The 22,977-nt window shown below is 52.8% G+C and overlaps 1 protein-coding gene across 4 annotated transcripts in view; it reads left to right on the plus strand.

The window, feature by feature from the left end:
* The window catches only part of LOC137305246 (ral guanine nucleotide dissociation stimulator-like), a 137,628-nt gene extending 120,752 nt beyond the window's left edge, over positions 1-16,876 (plus strand). For all 4 annotated transcript variants that reach the window (XM_067974091.1, XM_067974092.1, XM_067974093.1 and 1 more), the window contains 5 exons: positions 2,604-2,772; positions 4,041-4,283; positions 6,295-6,409; positions 8,288-10,364; positions 14,410-16,876. In XM_067974091.1, coding sequence (XP_067830192.1) covers positions 2,604-2,772; positions 4,041-4,283; positions 6,295-6,409; positions 8,288-8,457 — 697 coding nt within the window. In that variant the 3' untranslated portion in view covers positions 8,458-10,364; positions 14,410-16,876. The remainder of the gene's footprint in view (positions 1-2,603; positions 2,773-4,040; positions 4,284-6,294; positions 6,410-8,287; positions 10,365-14,409) is intronic.
* Positions 16,877-22,977: the final 6,101 nt, after the last annotated feature.

Consider the following 22,977-nt stretch of genomic DNA (forward strand, 5'->3'; position numbering starts at 1 on the left):
TCACTCCCTCTGTCTCACTCCCTCTGTCTCACTCCCTCTGTCTCACTCCCTCTGTCTCACTCCCTCTGTCTCACTCCCTCTGTCTCACTCCCTCACTCTCTCTCCCTCTCGCGCTCCCTCTTTCTCTCTTCCTCTCTATCTCTGTCTCTCACTCACTCCCTCTCTCTCTCCATCTCTCACTAATTCTCTCACTACTTCCCTCACTACTTCCCTCACTACTTCTCTCACTCCCTCTCTCATCCCCTTTCTCACTCCCTCTCTCTCGCTCCCTCTATTGCTCCCTCTCACCCCTTCTCTCACACTCTGTCACTCACTCACTTTCTCACTCCCACTCTTTCACTCCCACTCTTTCACTCCCACTCTTTCACTCCCTCTCTCTCACTCCCACTCTTTCACTCCCTCTCTCTCACTCCCCTCTCTCACTTCCCCTCTCACTCACTCCCTCCCTCTCTCACTCCCTCCCTCTCTCACTCCCTCCCTCTCTCACTCACTCCCTCTCTCACTCACTCCCTCTCTCACTCACTCCCTCTCTCACTCGCTCTCACTCCTCCCTCTCCCAGTCCCTCTCTTGGTCCCTCTCTCGATCCCTCTCTCTCGCCCCCTTTCTCTCATTCCCTCTCTCATTCGCTCTCTCACAGCCTCTCACAATCTCTTACTCCCTCACTCACTCTCTCTGACTTTCTCTCTCCCTCTTTCATCCCGTCTCTCATCCCCTTTCTCGCTCTCTCTCATCCCCTCTCTCGCTCTCTCTCATCCCCTCTCTCGCTCTCTCCCATCCCCTCTCTCGCTCTCTCTCATCCCCTCTCTCGCTCTCTCTCATCCCCTCTCTCGCTCTCTCTCATCCCCTCTCTCGCTCTCTCTCATCCCCTCTCTCGCTCTCTCTCATCCCCTCTCTCGCTCTCTCTCATCCCCTCTCTCGCTCTCTCTCATCCCCTCTCTCGCTCTCTCTCATCCCCTCTCTCGCTCTCTCTCATCCCCTCTCTCGCTCTCTCTCATCCCCTCTCTCGCTCTCTCTCATCCCCTCTCCCGCTCTCTCTCATCCCCTCTCTCGCTCTCTCTCATCCCCTCTCTCGCTCTCTCTCATCCCCTCTCTCGCTCTCTCTCATCCCCTCTCTCGCTCTCTCTCATCCCCTCTCTCGCTCTCTCTCATCCCCTCTCTCGCTCTCTCTCATCCCCTCTCTCGCTCTCTCTCATCCCCTCTCTCGCTCTCTCTCATCCCCTCTCTCGCTCTCTCTCATCCCCTCTCTCGCTCTCTCTCATCCCCTCTCATTCCCTCTCTCATTCGCTCTCACGCTCTCTCTCTCACTCCCTCTCTCTCACTCCCTCTCTCCCCCTCTCCCCCTCTCTCACTCCCTCCATCAGCTCCCTCTCTCACTCCCTTTCTCACTTCCTCCCTCTCACTCCCTTGCTCTCTCTCACTCCTTCTAACTCACTCCCTCTCTCTCGCTCCCTCTTTACTCCCTCTCTCACTCCCTCTTTTTCTCCCTCTGTCACTCCCTCTCTCACTCTCTCTCTCATCCCCTCTCCCACGCCCTCACTCATTCCCTCTCTCATTCCCTCTCTCTTTCTCTCACTCCCTCTCTCATTCCCTGTCACTCACTCCCACTCTCATTCACTCCCTCGCTCTCCTTTTCTCTCATTCCCTCTCACCCCTCTCTCACTCCCTCTCTCTTGCTCCCCCTCCCTCACTCCCTCTCTCTTACTCCCTCTTTCCCTCTGTAATCCCCTCCCTCACTCCCTCTCACACTCTCCCTCATCACCTCTCTCACTCTCTCTCACTCACTATCTCACTCACTCTCCCTCACCCTCTCCCTCACTCTCTCACTCGCTCTCTGACTCCCTCTCACACTCCCCTCTTTCACTCCCTCTCTCTCACCCCCTCTCTCACCCCCTCTCTCACCCCCTCTCTCACCCCCTCTCTCGCCCCCTCTCTCGCCCCCTCTCTCGCCCCCTCTCTCACCCCCTCTCTCACTCCCTCTCTCATCCCCTCTCTCGCTCTCTTTCGCTCGCTCTCACACTCCCTCTCTCGCTCCCTTTCTCTCACTCCCTCTCTCACTCCCTTTGTCACTCCCTCTCACACTCGCTCTATCTCTCTCTCTTTCTCTCAATATCTCCCACTCCCTCTCACTGTCTCTCCCTCCCTCACTCCCTCCCTCACTCCCTCCCTCACTCCCTCCCTCACTCCCTCCCTCACTCCCTCTCTCTCCCTCTGTCACCCTTCTCTCTCGCTTACTCTCAGACCTTAGCCCCGATTTTAACCTAACCCCCCCGACGGGAACTGGGTGTGTTCGGGCCAGACTCCCGTTTTACACCCCGCCCGATTTTACGCTCGACCCATCTCTTTGCCCAGATTAATTCACCCAAAAACCCTGTCCCAGTCGAATATTGCTCATCCTAAACTCGCTGCCCGGAAGCTCGGCCGAAACCTTTGTGACTCTCATGTACCTGACCACCCTCCCAGGTGAGTTCTCCCGCGAGGTCCTTCCCTCCTCCTGGTTTCTTCCTCCTCCCCGCCCCCTCACGCCCCGGGCGAGTTCTCAGATGAAGACGGTTTCCCGAAGGAGGAGGCTGACTTTCTAACGAGGGGGTTTATTTTGTTTCAGCTCTCCGCCCGGCCGCTCCAGCCCCACCCTGCTCTGCAGCACCTTAGCCTCGTGGGACAGACCTGGGTCTCCGACGCCAGAGGTGGACTACGCCTTCGAAGTTGCTGGACTCAAGGGGTCGGAACACTCCTTCAAACCCATTAACGCCTTGCTGTTCAAGGTCGCCCGGGTAACGGTCGCCATGTTGTATTTTTCCGGAACGCGTGAGAAAAACGAAAGAACTTGCATTTATATAGCGCCTTTCACGACCTCAGGACGTCCCAGAGCGCTTGACAGCCAATTAAGCACTTTTGAAAGGAAGTCACTGTTGTAATGTAGGAAACGCGGCAGCCAATTTAAGCACAGCAAGATCCCACAAACAGCAATGTGATAATGACCAGATAATCTATTTTTTAGTGATATTGGTTGAGGGATAAATATTGGCCAGAACTCCCCTGTTCTTCGAATAGTGGCCGTGGAATTTTTTACATCCACCTGAGAGGGCAGACAGGGCCTCGGTTTAACATCTCATCTGAAAGACGGCACCGCGGACTGAGGGAGTGCTGCTCTGGGAGTGTTAGCCTAGATTTTGTGCTCAAGGCTTTGGATTGGGCCTTGAACCCAGGACTTTCCGACTCAAAAGCAAGAGTGCTACCCACTGAGCCTCGACCGACACCTAATCAAGTTAAGGACGTTTACTTCACCAGGTTATTTCAGTATCAGTCGAGCCCACAAGTAAAGGAAGTTCTGCTAAACCTTTATAATCACTGGCTAGGCCTCAGCTGGAGTATTGTGGCCAATTCTGGGCTCCACACTTTAGGAAAGATGTCAAGGCCTTGGAGAGGGTGCAGAGGAGATTTACTCGAATGCTTCCAGGGATGAGGCACCTCAGCTGTGTGGAGAGACTGGAGAAGCTGGGGTTGTTCTCCTTAGAGCAGAGAAGGTTAAGAGGAGATTTAATAGAGGTGTTCAAAATCATGAAGGGTTTTGATAGAGTAAATAAGGAGAAACTGTTTCCAGTGGCAGCAGGGTCGGTAACCAGAGGACACAGATTGAAAGTAATTGGCAAATGAAGCAGAGGGGGGAGAGGAGGAGAAATTTATTTTACGCAGCGAGTTGTTCTGATCTGGAATGCGCTGCCTGAAAGGGCGGTGGAAGCAGATTCAATAGTAACTTTCAAAAGGGAATTGGATAAATACTTGAAAAGGAAAAATTTGCAGGGCTATGGGGAAAGGGCAGGGGGGAGTGGGACTAATTGGATAGCTCTTTCAAAGAGCCAGCACAGGCGCGATGGGACGAATGGCCTCCTCCTGTGCTGTGAGGTTCTATGGCTCTAAGTCCATGTGAGATTATTACCTGCCGAACTGATGACTCTGACTCGAAGTTTTTATTGAGCCAACCACAAGGGAGTTAACGCTCTCTCTCTCTCTCTCTCTCTCTCTCGTCCTTCTCTCGCAGCACACAAAGTTCCCCTCGGTCTCCTCCTTGGATTCGGCCGGGATCGAGCCCAGCCCGGCCTGCCCTCCGTCGCCCACCACTCTCTCTCCCACCGCCGCCTTCGTCAAAGGGCACAGGCGCTCGGCGTCCTGCGGCGCCACGTACACTTCCCCGTCCACGCCGACTGGCTCGCCGCAGTCCGACTGTCGGATCATCCGCGTGCGTCTGGACATTGCGAACGGAAACATGTACAAGAGCATTTTGGTGGGTATTGCGGGGACCGTGAGGCGCGTTCTTCAAACGTTCGTTCTGGGGGATGTGGGCGTCGCGGGCAAGGCCGGCATTTATTGCCCCTCGAGAAGGTGGTGGTGAGCCGCCATCTTCTTGAACCGCTGCAGTCCGTGTGGTGAAGGTTCTCCCACAGTGCTGTTAGGTGGGGAGTTCCCAGATTTTGACCCATCGCCGATGAAGGAACGGCCAATATATGTCCTTAGTCAGGACGGTGTGTGACTCGGAGGGGAACTTGGAGACGATGGTGTTCCCATGCGCCTGCTGCCCTTGTCCTTCTAGGCGGTGGAGGTCGCGGGTTTGGGAGGTGCTGTCGAAGAAGCCTTGGCGAGTTGCTGCAGTGCATCCTGTGGATAACACACTCTGCAGCCCTGGTGCCTGGTGGTGGAGGGAGTGGGTGTTTAAGGTGGTGGATGGGCTGCCGATGAAGCAGACTGCTTTGTCCTGGATGGTGTCGAGCTTCCTGAGTGTTGTTTCACTCAAATGTTATTCTACCAGCCCTCAAGGAGTGAATCAGCCACTAGATCTTGACAGCACTTATCAGGATGCGGGAAGTGCTCGCAAGGCTGCATTTATTGCTCAGCTTGAGTTGCTCTAAGATGCTTGTGGGCCTGCTCAAGGGAAGCAATTGTTTCTTACAACTGAGTGGCTTGCTCGGCCATGTTGGAGGGTATCAAGGGGGGGACTGAAGCCGTGTCGACCGGTTGGGGGAGGGGTGGCAGACTTCCCTCCCTGAAGGACATAGTGAACCTGTGAAGCTTTTATGACATTCCTGCAGCCTAGATTTTGTGCTCAAGTCCCCATAATTTGGACTTGAACCCACAATCTTCTGACTCAGCAACTACATCTTGCATTTTTATTGAAAAAGGCTAATGGAATGTTGGCCTTTATCTCAATGCGGGGGGCAGGTGAGTTGGAATACAAAGGGCCGTTACAGTTATATTACAGTTATATAAAGCTCTGGTTAGACCCCATCTGGAGAACTGCGTTCAGTTCTGGGCACCGCACCTCAGGAAGGATATATTGGCCTTGGAGGGGGTGCAGTGCAGATTCACCAGAATGATACTGGTGCTAAAAGGGTTAAATTATGAGCAGAGGTTGCATAGACTAGACTTGTATTCCCTCAAATTTGGAAGATTAAGGGGTGATCTAATCGAGATGTTTAAGATGATTAAAGGATTTGATAGGGTAGATAGAGAGAAACTATTTCCTCTGGTGGGGGGTGTCCAGAACAAGGGGGGCATAACCTTAAAATTAGAGCCAGGCCGTTCAGGGGTGATGTCAGGAAGCACTTCTTCACACAAAGGGGAGTGGAAATCTGGGACTCTCTCCCCCAAAAAGCTTTTGAGGCTGGGGGTCAATTGAAAATATTCATAACTGAGACTGATAGATTTATGTTGGGCGAGGGTATTAAGGGTTACAGAACCAAGGCGGGTAGTTGGAGTTAAGATACAGATCAGCCACTAATTGTATGGCGGAACAGGCTCGAGGGGCTGAATGGCCTCTTCCTGTTCCTATGGCCCTAACGAGCAGTGCTCAGCTTCCTGGTTCGTTTGGTTCAGATCCGCAATTCACAGTGAATTTGCCCATTGAGCCTTCAGAGAAAACTTATTGATAACCACTATAGATTTTATCGGCGATAGAGGGGCAAACACACTAACATGCACATGGAGTTAAATGTACCTGCGAATACTTTGGGGGATACACCCCGCCTGATTCTCCTTCCATTGGGGGTCGTTTTAACTTTGGGCGATATCGAGTTGGCTGCCCATTATACCCCTCGTCCGATTTTCGCTCCTATTGACTTTAATAGAAGGTACATACAGTCAACCCAGGATGGACATGTTAGTACAGATCAATAAATCCACCCCGTAACAGTGTTCACCAGGATCGTAACTGGGCATTACCAAGGTGGGAAGACAACAGACGTCCTTCCATAACTCCAGCCTCGATGCGATGAATCAAACGCTCTACCCTCTTTCCCCAGGTGTCCAGCCAGGACAAGACGCCTGCGGTGGTGGGGAAGGCTCTGGAAAAGCACAACCAGGACGCCAATGCAGCCGCGTCTTACGAGCTGGTGCAGCTCATCTCCGAGGACAAAGGTGAGGCGTCTTGTACCCCGGGGCCGACCTAGTGTGTTGTGAATTGGTCCTTTCTTCTTGATTCAGAGAATGGTAGAATGGTTACCGCACAAAAGGAGGCCATTCGGCCCATCGAGCCCATGCTGGCTCTTTGTGAGAGCAATCGAGTTAGTCAATAGCTCATAGAATCATAGAACCTCAACAGCACAGAAGGAAGCCATTCGACCCATAGAATGGCTCTTTGTAAGAGCAATCCAGTTAGTCCCACTCCCCCGCTCTTTCCCCGTAGCCCTGCAAATTTTTTCCCTTCAAGTATTTATCCAATTCCTTTTTGAAAGCCACCATTGAATCTGCCTCCACCGCCCCTTCAAGCAGCGCATTCCAGATCATAACAACTCGCTGCGTAAAAAAGTTTTTCCTCATGTCGCCTTTGGTTCTTTTGCCAATCACCTTAAATCTCTGTCCTCTGGTTCTCGGCCCCTCCGCCAATGGGAAGAGTTTCTCTTTATCTACTTCATCGAAACCCGTCATGATCTTGAACACCTCTATCAAATCTCCTCTCAACCTTCTCTGCTCCAAGGAGAACAACCCCAGCTTCTCCAGTCTCTCCACGTAACTGAAGTCCCTCATCCCTGGAACCATTCTAGTAAATCTCTTCTGCACCCTCTCTAAGGCCTTCAGATCCTTCCTAAAGTGCGGTGCCCAGAACTGGACACAATACTGCAGCTGTGGCTGAACCAGTGTTTTATATTCAAAGATTTGTGCACCGATACCCCCAGATATCTCTGTTCCTGTACCCCCTTTTAGAATTGTACTATTTAGTTTATATTGCCTCTCCTCGTTCCTCCTGCCAAAATGTATCACTGTGCACTTCTCTGCATTAAATTTCCTTGTGTCCGCCCATTCCACCAGCCTGCGTATGTCCTCTTGAAGTCTGTTGCTATCTTTCTCGCTGTTTACTACACTTCCAAGTTTTGTGTCATCTGCACTTTTCGAAATTGTGCCCTGTACACCCAAGTCCAGGTCATCAATATACATAAAAAAAAAGCGAAATTGTTCCTCTGCCACCAGCAGGAACTCTATGCCGACGAGGGTTTATTTGACACTGTGTGCGAGGTTGACCATTTAGTCGAATCATAGAAAGGTTACAGCACGGAAGGAGGCCATTCGGCCCATCGAGTCTGCGCCGGCTCTATGCAAGAGCAATCCCGCTAGTCCCACTCCCCATAGCCCTGCAAATACTATTTAAGGGGTGTCAGCCACTGGTGTAACATTCTCATTCAGCCAGTGTACCATGCTCTGATGTAACATCGCTTGAGGGTTGGATCCGTGCCTCCAAATGCTGGGAGTTCCCAATATTTGAATCAAGGAGTGGAGGTGAGGGATGACCATCCATGACCTGGTCTCGCCCGAGCCCTGAACGCATGTAATAAAGGAGCTGGGTTGTTAGCAGCGAATGGGAATTGGTCCAGTCTGTTAGAAGTCCATATAACGGGAGTGGGTGAGAAGTGAATTAGTCCATTGAGATGTGCGACTAAATAGACATTGGGTTGGTTCACTGAGTGAACGCGTGGTGTTGACTGGAGACCAGTTTGGTCTGTCAGAATTCTACGTAATGGGAGTAAATGGGAAGAGGTTTGATCCATTGAAGTTGGGAGTGAGGGGTAATGGGCTGATTCTTTGTAATTCTGTGCAATGAATGTAAATGGGAAGTAGTTAAGTCCATTGGAATTTGATGCAATGGGAATTGTATGGGTACATTGAGATTCTAAGTAATGAGACTGATTGGGAATTGGGTTGATTTATTGATCAGTGCTAACATGTCAATCCTGAGTTGACTGTATGGATGCACCATACCATCTTAGACACCAGTTTTGATCTTCTATGTGTTCTTTACAGAGCTCACTATCCCGTACAATGCCAATGTCTTCTACGCCATGAACTCCAGCAGCATCGATTTCATTCTGCGAAGGAAGGGGTACCCTTCCCCGAAGTTGAGAACGGAGCACGGCTCCCCATTCCCGAAAATCAAGTCCAAGGGGATGAAGATTGCCAGGGCCTTGTTTTAAAGGCCTTTCTCGAACTGAAGACTTGGAAGTCGATTTATCGACGTGTAGCATGGCAGCTCATTGAGGCTAAAGCTCGCGTAGCATGTGCTTGTGAAAGTGAGTTGCTGCCATCTTGGGACATTTGCCGATTTAAACCAGGTGGAAGTATGAAGCACTAAATTCAGGGCTGATCTTGAAAGGAGAAAATCAAAACTTTGCTCGCTTGTGTATAATGATTATTTTCAGTGGAGTCTTCACTAAGTACCAGGTGAAGTCTATCTAATCTACAGTTTCGAACTTTCAGCGTCCAGTCAACACGGACAAGCTTCAAACTTGTTCTGGGGCTGGTGTGTGGGCCGGGGGGGGGCCGGGGGTGTGAATTCAGTTTGATGCACTTGTTCAGACACAGAAGTCCCTTCACCTTTCGCTGGAGGAAGCTCACTTTGTATCTGCCGAGGTGGTCAGAGGTTCCTTGGAACTCAGGCCGGCTCAGACCTGTCTGAAATACGAGGAACCTCTTTTTGCCTTTCCCTAGCCAACTGCACCCTTCCTTCGACGATCGTATTCAAGGTAGCGTGGATTAACCCACAGAGCTGGGAACGGCAGAGACTGTCGGCAATAAGAGACCCACTACAATTTGCATCATGGTGCGATTCTGGCTCCAGAAAGAGAGCAAGAAAGGAATTCAGACATTCTAAGCGTACTGATAGCTGAATCGGAAAGAGCAGTGGATTCAGGAAGCTTTTCTTATTTGCTCTGCGACGGAAACGAGCACAAATTCCCCGTGGAAACCGTTTGCTTTTCGCATTGGTGTGGACAAATCGTGAGTCCACTGCGTTGTTTTTGTAACTCTGTAATCGTCTGTCGGCCGGTCAAACTATTGAATCCTGTTGAAAAAGAATGCCTGTCAATAGACGACGAGTTTTGGATATCCATAAGAGCGTGGGGCCAAGCTGGTAACTCCTTCCCACTGCTCGCCAGCTCGACAGTTCCCACTTCAAGGTGAACATTGAGTGGCCGTCGGTCACAGCCAAGGCCGCAGGCTATCCCCCGCCACCTGGCTCCCCACAGGAAATGATAATCCATCCTCGACTAATTCTTCACCAAGGCAACCACTTGTCTTCTCTGCAACATCCGGCCTAAACCTCTGGCGTTGGATTGCCTTTCTAATTTCCCGACAGCGCCTTTCGACGGGAATCACCGCAATTTAACAGTTCCGACAGCGGCAATAAAGACACCGTGCCCGACCCAGTGGAGATGAGCTCCCAGACGAGTTTTCCACACTGGATGAGGTGCAGATGAGAAGCAGAGGAATCAAAGTTTCTGGGCAAACAGCCCTCGATCTGCCGTCAGCTTTGAAGCCAGAATGGCTTTTTGCAGGTCACGTTTAATAGGGAGCAGCTTCACGGCAGGACCAAAAGCCAAGTCCGTCAGCAGCGAAAGTGCCTTTCCCCCCACTCAGCTCCCCCTCCGCTTCCAGCTACTGTCGATGTCGTCTTCAAAGCTCTGTGTGTGTGCTTGACGGTGAAGGGTGCTCTCTTGTCGACGGTGACCCAGGACTTACACGAAGCCTTTTTTTTAACGGGCGTGGGCTATCACTACACTGACGTGGGGCTCTCGCTCAAAAGAAATGAGCCCGTTTTTAACACTAAAGAAGAAAGCCTCACTCGCGGGATTTTGGAACTGTCAGACACCATCTCCCTCTGCTGGTGGCAACTGCTAAAACTGACTGAAGCCACTTGCTCGCCACAACCGTTTCGAGGGTGACTGATTGGCAGCTGGCCACCATCTCAGTTCTCTCCCCAACCCATCCTCCCGCCTCCTCCGCCTTTCCCCCTCTCACGGCGAGAGGCTGAAATGATGCCCTTGAACAGGATCGTTCTTCAGCCACCGTTTCCGTGACTACTGCCACAACGTGGGAGAGAATGGTGAGCAGGGATTTGGCACACGTTTTATGAAATGACGCATTTTAATTTTTCTGCTTTAAGCAAAGGTCTTTCGAGGGACTATTTCCAGGCAGGTGTTCGGCCACTGCTTGTAACTGAAGGTGCTCGCTCTCAGTACTCGATTTGTGGTCGGCTAATTGTTGTGACAATGGCGGAATAGTGACGAGAGGACGCAATTTCCAGAATTTGGAAAATCCTATGGGCGGAAGCCTGCCCATAGACACTATAGAGGAGCAATTTTAACCTAACTGGCTCGTCCAGAGACTGTTGGGGATCGGGGTGGGGGGGGGGAATTTTAACCTAACTGGTCCGTCTGGAAACTGACGGGGATTGGGGGGCAATTTTAACCTAACTGGTCCGTCTGGAAACTGACTGGGATCAGGGAGCAATTTTAACCTAACTGGCCCGTCTGGAAACTGACTGGGATCGGGGGGCAATTTTAACCTAACTGGTCCGTCTGGAAACTGACTGGGATCGGAGAGCAATTTTAACCTAACTGGTCCGTCTGGAAACTGACGGGGATCGGGGGGGCAATTTTAACATAACTGGTCCAACTGGAAACTGACTGGGATCGGGGGGCTATTTTAACCTAACTGGTCCGTCTGGAAACTGACGGGGATCGGGGGGGGGGGGCAATTTTAACCTGACTGGCCTGTCGGGAAACTAACGGGGATCGGGGAGCAATTTTAACCTAACTGGTCCGTCTGGAAACCGACGGGGATCGGGGTGGGTGCGCAATTTTAACCTAACTGGTCCGTCTGGAAACTGACGGGGATCGGGGGGCAATTTTAACCTAACTGGTCCGTCTGGAAACTGACGGGGATCGGGGGGCAATTTTAACCTAACTGACCTGTCGGGAAACTGACGGGGATCGGGGAGCAATTTTAACCTAACTGGTCCGTCTGAAAACTGACGCGGATCGGGGGGGGTGCGCAATTTTAACCTAACTGGTCCGTCTGGAAACTGACTGGGATCGGGGAGCAATTTTAACCTAACTGGTCCGTCTGGAAACTGACGCGGATCGGTGGGGGGGGGGAATTTTAACCTAACTGGCCTGCCGGGAAACTGACGGGGATCGGGGAGCAATTTTAACCTAACTGGTTCGTCTGGAAACTGACGCGGATCGGTGGCGGGGGGGGAATTTTAACCTAACTGGCCCGCCGGGAAACTGACGGGGATCGGGGATTTTACTCTATATTGAAGTCAGTGGAGGGTAATATCGGGCGGGGGTGGCCCGGCCCAGTTGGGTTAAAATTGTCCCCCTTGGCCCCAAGAATGCGCTTGCAGGACTCCATGTCAGAGGCAGCCTGTGACCCCTGACCCCAGCCCCTCTTTTTGAAGTGGCGTAAATCGGGCGGGTGCCTTATGTGCTGCAGCTGGGTGACCCACCTGCCCTGGGAGGGGGCGCGCGGGAGAGGAGGGAACACGCCATGGGGGTCTTGCTGCAGCGCTAAAGAGGTGGGCTGTGCTGGGCGGATACTCTGTATATATCACATCCAGTGTACAGCACAGAAACAGGCCATTCGGCCCTTCTGGTCTGTGCCGGTGTTTCTGCTCCACACGGAGCCGTGTTAAGAGACCGCTTTCCCGGACAGCGACCGAGCGGCTCGGTGGGGAAAACAGGCTTTTGGATGGTGGTAGGCCCCCAACTTGGGCCAGTGCCGGGCCCTGGCGAGGACGGTTATCGTCGGGGGCGACGGAGGCGGGTCCAGCGGGAGTCCGAGTGGTTGATGTCATCTGCCGACCGGGCCTCTGCTTTCTTTTTTACTGCCACCCGTTCTCCCACCCAGCAGAATTCCCGACAGACAACAGAAATGGGGAAGAAACCAGACCCCACCAAATTTACGCCCCTGCAACGCCCTAAATATGGCACGGTTGTAATGAAATATAGGCAGAAATTCAGAGCCGGCCTGTTCAGTCCAGGGTCTCCCCTCGTTGGCGATATTTGAACAGAGATTTGTGTTGCTTCTTGCCCCAGATTCAGACAGGTTTAGCTTCCCGAGTTTGGGCACTAAAGAGTCAGTGGATAAATCGTCCACTCCCCATTTGGTAAAGGGAACCTGGGTCTTATCATCTTGTTGCCCATCCATCCCGGCTCCCCGCTGGCATCGGTGAATTTACCCTCACGCCGGGTTACCAACTCTGACTGGACGTATTCCTGGAGGTTTCATCACATGACCTCCGGCCGCCAACCGCCCCTCCCCCCGCCCGTGTCCCAAGCAGCCTTTTTATCCCATCACCAACATTTTTATACCTAATAAATTAAAGTCTTCAAATGGCCCCTCTGATTTATCTCCCCAGGGGTTTTGCATGCAGCATTAATATTTCATTCCTGGAGACTCCAGGGCCAATCCTGGAGGGTTGGCAACCCTGCTGTCATGCGTCCATTAATGGTCACTTTGTGAATAAACCACAAATAAACCAGTGCCAATCTCCGGACAATTATTTAGCCCTTTCCCCCCCTCCCTCCTCGCTCCTCTCCTCAGGGCCTCGACTTCTTGGTGAGCTCCGATCACCCGGGGTTACCAGTCGATCAGACAGCTCACCCGAGCGGCCGTCGTTCCCGCCGGTTGGAGTTGGCGGGCTGCTCGGCTACAGAGGCGTCGCCTCGAGTCCGATCCTGACCGTGACCCCAAATCCGCAAGCACACGCACAGACAAAGGCGTGTTTGTGCACCGGGGGAGGTCACCGGGGTAACAATCAGCACCGTGGGACCCCCCTGACTGTTTCTCCTCTCCCAAACTGAATTCGACTCTCGTGTCTTTGCTCCTCTCTCCTGAGATCAATTATCTCAGCGTACACACTGGCGGTCAAACCTAGGGGAACTTGCTAGTTTGCACTGGACCTGGGTAAACTCAACAAGCGTTCCACCCGATCCCGTAGGATTCCCGCCCGGACAGTCGTGTTAAAATTAACCCTTCGTTTGCCAATGTGAATTAATCTCCCTCAGCATTTTCCCGTAAATTTTAGCGTCCGGTGTCCAGGATGTATTTACTTCTTTTTAAAAAAAGCACAATGAGCTCGGACGGATTGTGTTGCTTTGATGTTGGTTATTTATTCTTTGGATTTACAATCGGTGCCGTGGGGTGCGAAAGGGGTAAGAACATAATAACAGGAGGAGGCCATTCAGCCCCTCCAACCTGTTCCGCCATTCAGTTCGATCGTGGCTCTTCTGTATCTTAACTCCATTTTCCTGCCTTGCTTCCATAACCCTTAATACCCTTACCTGGATAGAGGGGAGCTCATCCTCGCTATCGGTTGCTATAGCAACACAAGGCCTACCCGTCAAGGCCGAGACATTTATTTTTGATTTCTCCCTCCTGATTTTCTCTCGGCCTCTCCCGTAGGCCTGCCTCTTTGCCGGGCGTCAGCTCCGCAGAAAGCAGGCGTCTTTCCATTACGACACACGGAAGGCCAGGAGCGAGTTTTGGTTGGGCGGGAGGGGTGGGTGGCTGCGGGCTATTCGACTATGTGAGGAATCGCAGCCTTGCCCGATCCCGTCCTTATCTGACTTCTGCACAGGTGCACTTTGCAGCGGGGGTGACTGGATAGCGATGAGGAGCTTGGAACCCACCCGATCCTTCTCAACCCTCCCAAGCCCCAAATGCCAGAGCTGAGATCAGGCAATTCAGCACAATCTAAGGGGGCGTAACCTAGGACCCTCCTGGCCTGGATGGCTGAGTTTGAAATTGGGCAGTGCGTTTACTAGCTGACCAGTCACTAACGCCATTGGCGGCCGTGCCTTCAGCTGCCTGGACCCTAGGCTCTGGAATTCCCTCCCTAAACCCCTCTGTCTCTCCACCACTCTCTCTCCTTTAAGTCGTCCCTTAAAACCTACCTCTTTGACCAAGCTTTTGGTCGCCTCTCATAATATCTCCTTATGTGACTCCTTAGGCGTCAAATTTTGTGTGATTACGCTCCTGTGAAGCACCTTGGGGATGGTTTACTGCGTTAAAGGCGCTATATAAATGCAAATTGTTGCTGTGTCGTCCGTGACATCTTTTTCTCTTCCTTTACGCTCTACCAGCTTTGTAAGCGGAGGTCGGTCCATCGGCAGGACTTGGGATTCAAGACAATCCTGATGCCGCCTGGAGATCGCGCTCAAATCACACCTAAGATTGAAAAATCTGAAAGACGCATCACGAGCTCCACACGGCAGTTTGTGTGGCAGAGTTGGAGGTCGATGTACACTGCTCCAGGACCATGAGCTACAAATCTCTCAAATTGGGGGGGGTGGTGCTGACAAGAAAACCCCTTTAAATCGCAGGACTCCCACCCCGCCGACCTGGCTCCCAATCTGGTTTGTTTGCCCAACGATATATGAGAGACGATGCAATTAAAATAAAGGACCTGCCTTTACATAGCGCTTTCGCATCCTCAGCATGCTTCATAGCCAATGAATTGGAAGTGTTACCGAGGCGACCAGGACAGCCCATTGTGTGCACAGCAAGATGCCACAAATGACCAGCGAATCTTTTTTTCTCCCGTTTGAGGGATAAACGTCGGCCAGGACACTGGGGAGAGCTCTTCTCCAAATGGTGGCCGTGGGATCTTTTGCGTCCACCTGAGAGGGCAGGCAGGGCCCTTGGATCGAAGTCTTGCTGTGTCCCAAGATGTTGCTGTCATGTAATGAGTCAGATACAGATGACTGCAGATTGACGTCCTTTGTGGGCTGTTTGCTTTTTTTACTGAATGTATCTCACGCACGTATTTAAAGACCACGTTGCCTGAGAGTCTCTTTTTCAGAATCTTATATAGATCCTTGGTTAGACCACACTTAAGAGTACCGTGCACAGTTCTGGTCTCCGTATTCTAAAAAGGCTTTCGATGCACTGGAGAAGGTCCACAAAAGATTCACAAGGATGATACCAGAACTGAGAGGTTATAACTATCAGGAAAGACTGAACAGGCTGGAGCTCTTTTCTCCAGAAAAGAGAAGGCTGAGGGATGACCTGATAGAGGGCTTTAAAATTATGAAGGGGTTTTGATAGGGTAGACGTAGAGAAGATGTGAGAGGAGTCCAAAACTAGGGGCCATGGATATAAGACAGTCACTAATAAATCCAATAGGGAATTCAGGAGAAACTTCTTTACCCAGAGAGTGGTGAGAATGTGGAACTCGCTCCCACAAGGAGTGGTTGAGGCGAATAACGTAGATGGATTCAAGAGGAAGCTGGATAAACACATGAGGGAGAAAGGAATAGAAGGATATGCTGATAGGGTGAGATGAAGTAGGGAGGGAGGAGGCTCGTGTGGAGCAGAGACCAGATGGGCCGAATGGCCTGTTTTTGTGCTGCACATTCTGTGTAGAAGTGAAACTGTGTGGATTTGACTCTCCATTTTTACTTTCCATTTTCTCTCTCGATCTTTCGCAGCTGGTCAGTGTTTGTGGTCAGTGCTGCTGCTGCCCACCCGTTACCCTCTGCTTCCCCCACGACGCGCATTTGCATGGAAGCTCGAGTCAAGCAGAAGAAGACAACTGAAGTCTGGAGAGTGCTTTTGAGATCAGTGATTCAACAGGGTGAAAGAAAGAACTTGTATTTTATATCGTGCCTTTCACAACCTCAGGACGTCCCAAAGCTCTTCACAACCAATAAAGTACTTTTGAAGTGTAGCCATTTTGTGCACAGCAAGATCCCACCAACAGCAAGGAGATAATGATCTGTTTTTCGTGATGTTGGTTGAGGGGATAACGTCACAATTCTGCCTCATGAGGTTCGTTAACGGCAAGTTCACAAGCTAACCTGGAGCAAAAGGCCTTTTCAGTCCCCACTATGATTCATTGGCTTCAGGCTGCTAAGCAGGCCTGGTTTCAGGGGGGCTCCCATTCGACTCACTGGGGTGCAATTTTAACCTAACCCGCCGGTTGGGAAACTAACGGGGATCGGGGGGCGGGGGGGCGAAGGTCGTCTCTGGTTTTCAACCCCGCCCCGATTTTACTCTCCGTTGAAGTCACTAACGGATGAGGGTGCAAAACTGGCGTTCCACCCGATTCCCTCCCGGCCAGTTGGGTTAAAATTAACCCTCATTGGCTACGGGTTGCTAAGGGATCCAGGAGTTAGAGGTCACCGGTCTCGCTGATGGCCTCCGTTGGCTGCAGGTTGCTAAGGCAACCCGGAATCAGCGGTCTCTCTTTGGACCGGTGACATTCATTGATCAGAAACTGCGGAGGGAACCTGGCGTCGGGGGGAGAGATGGAGGGGTGTTGGATATCTCAGTTAACGGCTGCAATTCTGGCCACATCATCAGTACTAACGCCCAATAATACTCTCCTGCTTCTAACCTAAAGACGGCGCTCGCACTTGTAAATAAAAGGGACGCTTTATCGAAAAATAATCCGCGGAAATTGTCCGTGGAATCCTTCAAACCAAAAAAAAAACTCTGAAGCACGTGGAAGATTTACTGCAGGAGAGGCAGCAGCGCCTTGGATAGTCTAGAAACGACTGTAAGAATGTCGACCTTGAAATAGTTTAAATAAAGGCCCTTTCTACAGCAGGCGCTGTCTTGTTATTAATGCGCACCAGGCCACAGCTAAGGCATCACCTCCACCTGCACAGTTCAGAGAGGGGTAATAGGTGCGGAGGGGGAGACAGAGGGACGGGGTAGGAAGCACAGTGGGTATTAGGGTACAGTGGGAAAGAGGCACAACACACAGAGAGAGGGTAACAAGGAGAGGAGGGAAGAGGCAAGCTGAGGGGAAATTTGACTTTGGACAAATTGGTTCGTTCTCGCTAATATTTTTATTCATTGAAGATGTAGCTTGAAGTGGAGGAAATGGTTTTTCAAGCTCAGAAAGAAAACCCTGCAAAATTAAAAGGTTTTGGATTCAGTTTTGAGAGTTGCCTTAATGTGGGCAGCCATGAGGCTGCAGTGTGCAGCATCTGGGCTCATGTCTTTCTTATCTGCACAGGACCCACACCGAGTAAGCTCTGTGGCAGCCAGTTTAAAACTGATTCCTGTCCCAATAACACACTTTTATATTTTAACTGGGCCCCAATCGAAACCCAGTGCGATGATAACTTTTAATGTAAAAAGAGGGCATTAGGACCATCTGCCAACTGGCAGAAGTAATCAGGAAGCCCTGAGAATACAGAGGAAAAGCAAATAGACAGAGGAATTAGAAAGAGGAAAGGGGAAAGAAGAGATATACATATGGGGTAATTTTAAATTTTGGCAATGGTGTGCAATGGATGATATTTAATCAGCTGCCCGATTTACCTTTCCATTGGTCAGCAAAGTCCGAGATTAGAGTCTTGGAGATAGAAGGACCAGAAAGAAAGACTGAAGGAACATGGAAACTGAGACACAGAGGTGGAGAGACTGAGTGAATAACAGGCACAGAAAGACTTGGGCCTAAATTTTAATCCGGGGCCGGGAAGACGGCGGTCGAGGGGAGGAAATTCCTGACAGGAAACCCGGAGGTACAGGTTTCCTGGACGTCCTTTCAATTTTGACGTAAGGACGTCTTTTATTATTTTTTTGGTTTCCCGTCCCTGATTGACAGGCTGGCCTCAGTCGGACTGTAGAAGAGGAAGGAAGAGGATGGGAGATGGTAAGTCTTAGATTGGGGGGTCGGGGGTCATGGGGTGTCGGGGGTCGTGGGGGTTGGGGTCGTGAGTTGTCGGGAGTCATGGGAGATCGGGGGTCGGGATCATCGGGGGTCGGAGATCGTGTGGGGTTCATAGATCATGGGGGGGGGGGTCAGAGATCATGAGGGCGGTCAGGGATTGTGGGGAGGTCGGAGATCGTGGAGGGTTGGAGATCATGGGGGAGTGGGGTCAGACATGGGGAAGGGGTCGGCCGATCGCTTGTGTGGGATTATGACAGGTAGGCTTGGGGGGAACACTCCTGCTCCTCCAGGCCCACAAGCTGTGCAAGACCTGCAGTTTCGGGCCTTCTCGCCTCCTTTCACATGGCCTGAAGCAGAAGGCTCAGGAATCCCGGCCCCCAGGGGTTAAATTTAAAAAAAAATCTGTTAAAATGGAGGCCTGCAGCCTCCTTGAAAGCTTTTAGTGGCCGACCCGCCTCCTGAGAGTGGATTGGCCGCCCGCCCCTCGTCCCGCCTTCATTAAAGTGGGAAGTCGGTGGGCCGGAGGCGGGTTTTAGATTTTAAAATTTTTACTGCACCCCCCCCCCCGGCCCCAATCCACCCGTTTTTCTGAGTTAAAATCTTGCCCGTGGAGATCGAGAGCTCGGGGCGGGGGCTGGAATTCATCTTTTGCGCAAAACGGGCGACAGCTCTGCCCAATTTCCATCAAAGTTAACGATAAAGAGAATCGGACGGGGTATAAAACGGGCGGCCGATTCGCCAGTGCCCGTTTTGCACAGCCGCCCGAGACCAATATCACCATCCCCTTCACCTCCTCCCAAAGAGAGAAAGACAGAGGAAGAGAGAAAGGCAAATACAGCCAGAAAGAGAGACATGGGGCTTGATTTTAGCACCCGCTATCAGGTGCGTTCTCGGCGGGGGGGGGGGGGGGGCCCCGAAAATCGGGGAATCCCGGAGCGGGACCGGATCCCGACTCGAACCCGCCCACTTCCGGGTTCCCCACGGACGCGCCGGCGTGCGCGCGCAGACCCCGCAGGTGGGAATCCCGCAGGCAATTAAAGCCAGCGGGATGCCACTTGTAAGTATTTATCTTGCTCGTTCAGGTCGTTCACAGGCCTGGTTGAGCTGTTTTATTAGGAAGGGTGGGATTTTACCTTGAACTGAGACTGTTTCCCACACTGGGGGAAACACTCTCACTCCCAACGGACGTGTTGCAGCCAGCAGCCTGTGGCAGCTGCCAAGGTTCATTCCATAGGTGGGTGGGGGAGACCCTTCACCAACGCAGGAGGCCACTCCGTCACATAGGGCAACGCCTGCCCTCCACCACCCTCCTCCGAGCAAGAAGATTCACCGACCTGGAACCGCAACCCCGGTGCGAGGACACACTTACCGACCTTTGCAGAACCCCTCAGACCTACACCTTCCAGATGGGGGCCGCCTTGACCTCCTCGGAGGACGAACAGCATCACCAGCCTCAGCAGCCTCGCAGTCCACGCCGTCCGCCTCAGACACGTGGAGCCCCACAACACGGTGCTGTGGCACATCCACCTGCACAGCAGGGGGGAGGGCAACCGCAGAGAGAGATGCGTCGCAGGAGGCACTACCCTCCGCACAGGGTCTACAGACCGAGGCTCAGCTTCATGGACCTCTCTGAGGAGCAGTGCATACGGAGGCTCAGAGTCAGTCGCCAGGTAGTCGCCGACATCTGCAGCCTCCTTAATGACGAGCTGCTCCCTGATGGAGCAAGCAGCATCTTCTTACCCGTCGCCGTCAAAGTCACCACTGCCCTCAACTTCTTCGCCTCCGGATCCTTCTAGGGTGCCACCGGGGACATCACCGGGGTCTGTCAGTCGTCTGCACACAAGTGCATAAGGCAGGTCACCGATGGGTTGTTCCACAGGGCCTCGACCTACATCAACTTCGCCATGGACGAGCGCAGCCAGATGGAGAGGGCGGTTGGATTCCATGCCATGGCTGGCTTCCCACGGGTGCAGGGTGTAATCGATTGCACCAACATAGCAATACGGGCACCTCCACATGAGCCAGGGCTGTTCATCAACAGGAAAGGGTATCACTCCATGAACGCCCAGCTCATCTGTGACCACCGCCAGAGATTCCTACACGTGTGCGCCAGATACCCTGGCAGCTGCCACGATGCCTTCATCCTCAGGGAGTCCACCGTCCCGCCCCTCTTCCACTCACCCAACACCGGCAACGGCTGGCTCCTCGGCGACAAGGGGTATCCCCTACACACGTGGCTTATGACACCTCTGAGGAACCCCATCACCGAGCCACAGCGTCGATATAATGACAGCCACATTGCTACCAGGTCTACAATTGAGCAGGCTATAGGGGTGCTCAAGATGCGCTTCAGGTGCCTTGATCGTTCCGGGGGAGCGCTCCACAATACGCGCCACTCAGAGTGGGACGAATTATAGTTGTCTGCTGTGCCCTGCACAACATGGCACAACAGAGAGGGGTGCCGCTGGAGGAGGCCCCATACACACCTGCCACCCACATTGAGGATGACGAGGAGGAGGAGGAGGAGCAAGAGGAGGAGGAAGGACCCATGGGCCGAACACCGGCTCACCTGGATGCTCGTCAGGCCAGGGAGGCACTCATATGTCAACGGTTCTCCTAACATCAGACTGTCTGAGGCGTCCAGACCTCATCACGTGCACAGAGGAGCGGCCATACCAGCCCCCTCCACAGAAGAGTGTTGCCATTACTCCTGCACCCACTGTAGTGTGACCCAATGGGTGGGACCAGGTGTTCGTCGTCATGATGAGCCCCACGAAAGGGACCTATTGCACAAGCCGCTCAAGAATGGACAAGAGGTGGCAGTAGTGGTGAGGACAATTGTGTTTATTGTGTATGTGCAGTAAACGACTATAAATAAAAACATAACAAATTGTCATACACCCTGGTGCATTCCCTTTGTGTTCATAACACCCTAGCCTTACGTTTGCGGGAACCCCTACGTGGTGCTACCCCTGTGGCTCCAGCAGAGGTAGTGGCAGGTTGCTCTTGTTCGTGCCCTGACCGGGTGGATGCTTTGGGCCGACGCCCCCAGGGTTTCGGTGCCCGTGAGGGCACCTCCACAGACTGTTCCTCCTGCACCTGTGCAGGAGCAGACTCGGCCACCTGGAGAGGAGGCACCATTGCGGGTACTGGTTGAGAGGGGGGCAACGGGTGAGACGTGGGGGCACTTTGAGTAGCGTCCCCACTTCCATGTCCCCGTTCACCATCTTCCCTCTCATGGCCTAGGCCCACATCACTCCTTCCACCTTGCTGGACGGCAGTTTGGATGACCTGTGTGAGACCTTGCAAGGCCACCTCCAATGTTTCTGTCAACCTGTTAATGGCGGCAGAATGTTGCTCACCCTGAATCCGAACAGCCGTTGTCAGGGCCTGGATGGACTCAATGTTGAGCTGTGCGTGACGCTCGAGGGAGGCTAGCCTTTCCTCCACCGCAGACGTTCCTGCACCTACCCGCGACACTATCTCGCCGATACCCTCCTGTACTTGTGCCACCATTCCCCTCATGCAGGAGTTGGACTCCTCCATCACCTGCGCGATTGTGGAGAGTGCATGTGGCACCTCTCCCAGTACCTCGGCAATGTGCTGGTGCCCCTCGACGACTCTCCTTTTGACTGGTGGCCCCCTGGGTTCAGCATCTGGGTCGGGCTGAGCAGAGCCTGGAGAAGAGTGCTCCCACCGACGCGGACCCTCCGCGGCTCCCCCTGCCACCAGGGTCTGCTCATGCTCACATGTGCGCGGTGACTCACCATGTGCAATCCCAACTAATTGAGGAGGGGTACCCACCGAGGTGTGTGTATCTGCGCTGGTGGATGCAAGGCTCATATGTGACGATGGACCCTCAGAGACAGGCATGTCCTCTGAGGAATCGCCCTCCACAGACATGGCGCTCGCAGACAGCCCTGCAAGAGAACAAAGGGCAATATCAGGCATGTGGACAAATGTTGAGGTGCGGCAGGTGGCAAGTGATGCTAAAATCATTCGCGATCATGAGTGCTGAGTGTCAGCTTTCCGTTACCGGACGTTTCTGCAGCCCCAGCCACGGACAGGTAATGCAGCGTGTGGCTGATCTCCAAGGCATCCAGCTCTGCGTGCGTTGGAACCACCTCGTGTGGCGGGCCCCCTCCGGTGCGTGCCCTTTCCCAGGCGTTCTTGCATCTCTTCTCCTGTCAAGGCAAAACACAGATGCGTGATTGAGTGATGATTGCATTGTGAGACGCTTCAAGCATTGGTGTGGGTGGGTTGAGCGTGTGGTAGATGGATGGGAGGATGCGTGTGCCACATGCCCATCCCATTGTATGGGGATTGGGGTGTGTGGTAGTGGTCGAGTGGGGACAGAGACGGTGGGTACGTGCAGGCACGGTGAGGATCTTAGTTGAGTGGCTGTGAGGATTGATGCGGGAGCGCTGTGGTGGCAGTGCAGAAGGGGTTGTGAGGTGTTTGAGGTGATGTGGAAGACGGAGTGTGGGAGAATGCGTTAGTGTACTCACTTTGCCGGACCTAGTGAGATCGTTGAATCTCTTGCGACACTGGATCCAAGTTCTGGTGGTGTTGCCCCTGCTGCTAACCTCCGCGGCCACCTCCGCCCATGCTTTCCTGGTGGCGGAGGCAGGGCACTTCCTTCCATCGCTGGGGAACAGCGTCTCCCTCCTCCTCCTTACCCCGTCCAGCAGCAGCTGGAGTGAGTCGTCAGAAAATCGTGGGGCAGCCTTACCCCTGGGGTGCTCCATGGTGCGCTACTTCTTGTTTGCAGCAGGAGGAGCATTGGTGGACTGCCCCTTTAAATAGAGCTCCACCATCACTCAGACGTCACTGCGCATGCGCAGGCCGCCAGCGTGCAGCTGAGCAGCGGAAAACCCGTAACCACAGGTAAATGACTTCAATTATCCTGTGATCGCACGGGGGACGCACTCATTTCACCGGGCGCGTTACCCACGCGCCCGATAGCCCCCCCGCCGGGAACCCGCAGGCCTGCTAACATCGGGCCCATGGAGACAAATAGAGGAAG

The sequence above is a fragment of the Heptranchias perlo genome, chromosome 39 (genome assembly GCF_035084215.1).
Source record: "Heptranchias perlo isolate sHepPer1 chromosome 39, sHepPer1.hap1, whole genome shotgun sequence".
Lineage (NCBI taxonomy): Eukaryota > Metazoa > Chordata > Chondrichthyes > Hexanchiformes > Hexanchidae > Heptranchias > Heptranchias perlo.